General features: G+C 39.5%; 1 protein-coding gene across 1 annotated transcript; it reads right to left on the bottom strand.

Annotated features, from left to right (window-relative positions):
• Window positions 1-3,863: 3,863 nt before the first annotated feature.
• Window positions 3,864-4,370, bottom strand: LOC131656921 (uncharacterized). The gene has a single exon (XM_058926482.1). It carries the CDS (start codon window positions 4,368-4,370, stop codon window positions 3,864-3,866), a length of 507 nt encoding a protein of 168 aa, XP_058782465.1.
• Window positions 4,371-4,681: the final 311 nt, after the last annotated feature.

Genomic DNA, 4,681 nt, shown 5'->3' with positions numbered 1-4,681 from the left:
ATAAAAAATATTTGTTGATTTATATTTTTTTTAAATTGTTTTCTTTGATTATATTGATATTATTATTTTTTTCTGATTTTGTTAGGTTAATGAAGGTGGTATATATGAAATAGCATGGAATCCAAAGAATGAAAATTTATTTGCATCTGTTGGCGAAAAAACTTGCACTTAAGGGATGTTAGGGCTCCAATAGTGAACAATCCAGTTCAAAATTGTGTTGCTCATTCAGAAACAATTAATTGTTTTTTTTTTTGGAGCAATAAAGAATATATATATTTCCAAAAACAGAGTATTACAAGCTGATCCAACGGATCCAAGCGTCAAAAGGACATAATAAGGGAGAAGAAACTATAGCTCATTAGCATATAGCCATAGAGCCCTATTCTTTTGTATTCTGCCCCTAATTCTATATTGAATTTCCTGTATATCTAACTGTTCCTCTTTTGAGGGGAGAAACACTCTCGTATTTTGCTTAATCCAAACATGGTAGATTGTCTCAGCAGTACACACCTTTAGCAATTTTGCTCTTTTACTTTTGCCTCTAGTATGAGTAATGATTCATGGCAACTCTCTATCCCATTCATAAGGTCTATGAACAAACTTCATCCACTGCAGCAACAAAGACCAGAGGCGACGAATTCCTTCACACTCGAAAAAAAGATGATTGCAGGATTCTAGTTCCCTACAAAACACACAAAGACCATCAGTTTGAACCCCAACCTTCAACAGCCTATCCTTAGTCTGAAGTCTTCTTTGACAAGTCAGCCACATAATGAAGATGGCACGAGGACTAGCACTGTTGCCTCGAATCAGATTCCTCCAAGGCACTTTTTCTCTACTCCCTCTAAGATCATCATACATCAATCTAGTTTTATAAGTACCTGTAGTCACAAACAGCTTCCATGCATCAGAATTAAACAAGACATCTCTATTTTTAAACATAGCCTTCAGTATCCATGAGTTAGATTGTTTGGATACATATGTGCTAGCATCACAGTTCCGCAGATAGAAGTGATTAATCCAGTTTATCCACATCCTATCTTTTTTAGCATTCAAATTCCAAAGCATTTTACCAATAGAGGCTCTATTCCAAATACCAAGATCAATCACATTTAACCCTCCAGCTGCCACAGGATCACATATATGCTCCCAGGATACAGGAGCTTTGTTACTATTTGAATCTTTCCCAGTCCACAAGTAAATTCTACAGATGCTCTCAATATGCTTGAGAACTTTCTTAGGCAGAGGAAATATTTGTAACCAATAGTTAGCTATTGAAAAAATAATGCTCTTTACCAACTGAAGCCTTCCAGCATAAGATAACATCCTAGTGCTCCAATGTCTGATTCTGCATATCATCCTATCAATGAGAGGTTGGCAATTGTTGATGGTGATCTTCCTACTATCCAGAGGCACACCCAGATATTTGAAAGGCATCACACCAATTTGGAATCCAGTCACCTGCTGCATCTGGCTTTGTCTGCAACTGTCCACACCACCAAAATAGATCTTACTTTTAGGCACACTCATATAAAGTCCAGTTGCCTTGGAAAACTCCTTGACTTTATCCATGAGGATCCTAATAGAATTCATGTCAGCCCTGGAAAACAGAATAATGTCATCAGCAAAACAGACATTAATAAGATTCATCTTCTTGCACTTGGGATGATATCTGAACCCAGGGTTATCCTTCAGACTCTGGAGTACCCTATACAGATATTCCATAATCAAGACAAAAAGCAGGGGAGAAATAGGATCCCCCTGCCTCAAACCTCTCTTAGCCTTAAGTAACTCACTAGGTTCACCATTAATAGCAAATCTGTAGGAAACAATTTCCACACAAGCCATAACCCACATGACAAACTTATTAGGGAAACCAAGTCCATTCATAGTCTGATGAAGAGCAGTCCATTCTACAGTGTCATACGCTTTTTGTATATCCATTTGGATCATGCATCTAGGAGAAATGTTCTTCCTACCATAGCCTCTGACAAGTTCTTGTGTGATCATGATGTTGTCATGAATAATCCTTCCAGGAATGAATGCAGACTGATTTTCATTCACTACAGGGCCAATAACTCTACTAAGCCTTCTAGTTAGCACCTTAGACAATATCTTGTAAAAAGTGCTACAACAAGAGATAGGTCTCCAATCCTTTATAGCTTTGGCCTCATTAGATTTGGGGATAAGAGTAATTAAAGAGCAATTCAGTCCTTTGTGCATAATGCCAGTCTGATAGAACTCTTGCATAGCTGCCATGACATCATACTTAACTATTTGCCAAGAATTCTTGAAGAAGAACGAATTGAAACCATCCATACCAGGGGCCTTGGTGTTCCCTATGCCATTAAGAGCCTCCCACACTTCCGGTTCAGAGAATGGTTGGATAAGGCTAAGAGAATCCATCCTAGACAAAGTGCTACCTCTCATAAGGCAAGGCATGTCAATACCATGAAGAGCAGATGCAGCAGTCCCTACCAGGGATTTGTAAAAACCAATGATCTCTTCAGCAATGTCCTCTTTTTTGCTAAGCTCCATTCCTGTTAGTGAGGTGAGGCTAACCATGTTCTTATGTTTGTTTTTCTCTCTCACAACAGTATGGAAATAAGAGTTGTTACCATCTCCAAGCTGTAACCAATCCACCTTTGCTTTCTGTTTAAGAATGTCTTCCTCCATAAGGCTAAGCTCCATAACTAACTCAGTTTGCCTTTTGACTTGATCAATGATGTTGCTATTAAACAAATCAGTCAAAAGCAATTGATGGGAATTATTCAAGTCTTGCCTGGCCTGCTGCAGTTGAATCTGGATCCCATGGAAACTTTTATGAAGCTGCCTTATAGGATTTTGTAACCTCTTTAGCTTGACCCACAGTCTATGCATAGCATTACCATGCACACTCTGCTCCCAATTGCTCCTCACAACATCCTGGTAGTTCTCCTTCCTTGTAGTACAATTAACAAATTTGAACATGTGCTTCCTTCTGATGTGTGTACTGCTCAGACAAACCCTCACACGGGAGTGATCAGAAATGTTAGGATGAAGCACTTCTACACTAGCATCCTGGAATGCCTGAAACCATTGTACATTTCCAATCATTCTATCAATCCTCGAGTATATGGTACCATCCATGTGCTTGTTAGACCAGGTATAGTGGCAGCCTCTAGAAGGAGCCTCATACAACCCCTGCCTTTGCATCATATCATCAAGATCACAATACTCAGAAATGTGCACAGGACTCCCTCCTATTCTATCCTTATTAGAGAGGACATTGTTGAAATCTCCCATCACAATCCAAGGCATGTTAATGGCATTGCCCAGATTATCAATTTGTTCCCACAACACTCTCCTTCTATTAAGCTGATTCAAGGCATACACTATGGTAACAAAATACTGAAAACTACCATCCAGACCCCTCACTTCCACATGAATGAATTGTTCCTCCTCACAAACCAAATTTATTTGTACAACTTGGCTTTTCCACATTAACCAAATCCTACCATTATCGTGGTGAGAATAATTGTCCAAATAGGACCAATCCTTACCAAACTTCTGCCTAATCTTACTAGCATTATCTTTTTTTACCCTAGTTTCAAGCAAAGCTATAATAGGAACATTAAAAGTAGAGAAGTAGGAGCACACCTCTCTATGCCTTGCAACTTTATTGATGCCCCTTACATTCCATGTTGTTATCATTTACAACCACTGCTTCCCTCCCCTGGAACAACTCCAATCCCAAGAGGTGTGAAAACATTTTGCACTGACATGTCAACTCCAGGTGTGAACAGGATTTTCTTCTTTGCTTTATCAGATTTGTTTGAGCTAACCACAGTCCACTTCTCCTCAGGTGTATCATTACTTGTGCCCTATAAACTAGGAACTTCAGTGATACTCTCAAGGTTGTTCTTCACTTCAAGGGTTACTTCAGGTGGCTTCTTTCTAGGTTGCCACACCTTCTGTTGAGGATTTTGTTGCATTTCTCCCTTCTTGGCCTCACAATCATGCCCAATTTTCAAACAAATTTGACAGTATTTAGGTCTCCACTCGTAATCAATATGTTGTGCCCACTCCCTACCACTATGATCCTTTATAGTAACAGATTCCTTCATAGGTTTAGTGATATCCACTTCCACTAACACCCTAGCATACGAAATCCTCAATTTCCTGGCCGTGCATTCATCTGTTGTAATTGGTTTCCCTATAGCACTCGTAATCTTGGATATGCTTTTTTTCCCCCATAGATGGAGTGGCAGGTTTGGCAGTGTGATCCACAGGGGTAATACACTAAGGAGATCAGCTTTCAATTCAAAATCAATAGTCCAGTATTTGATAAACAGTGGTTTACCATATATGAAATAAGGTCCTTTCTCCATCACTTGGCTCATCTCCTCTGTCGCACGCTCGCGAAATGTGAACAGAGTCGCCACCAATATATTTATCCCAAAGAGGGAAAGGAATATCAGAAAACCTGGAATAAGGAAAGGATAAGAAAAAGGTCTTTCGACCAGAGATAGGGTACGGGAGTCGGTTACGCGAGGGGAAGGTGCTAGCACCCCTCACGCCCATCGTACTCGATGGTATCCACCTATGTTTGTTGCTATCTAAAGGGTGTATAAATCTATAGCTTAATACTAAGGGAATGCATGCAAATGAAAGAAAGTGAAACACGGGGAAAATAAGGTTT

This window comes from Vicia villosa, linkage group LG1 (assembly GCF_029867415.1).
Source record: "Vicia villosa cultivar HV-30 ecotype Madison, WI linkage group LG1, Vvil1.0, whole genome shotgun sequence".
In the NCBI taxonomy this organism is placed as follows: domain Eukaryota; kingdom Viridiplantae; phylum Streptophyta; class Magnoliopsida; order Fabales; family Fabaceae; genus Vicia; species Vicia villosa.
Note: the sequence above shows the minus strand (reverse complement) of the source record. Positions and strands in the feature narration are given on the sequence as shown.

Bases quoted from the DNA above. Each gene is read 5' to 3' on its own strand.
- LOC131656921 (XM_058926482.1), bottom strand. From the start codon at position 4,370: ATGGAGAAAGGACCTTATTTCATATATGGTAAACCACTGTTTATCAAA.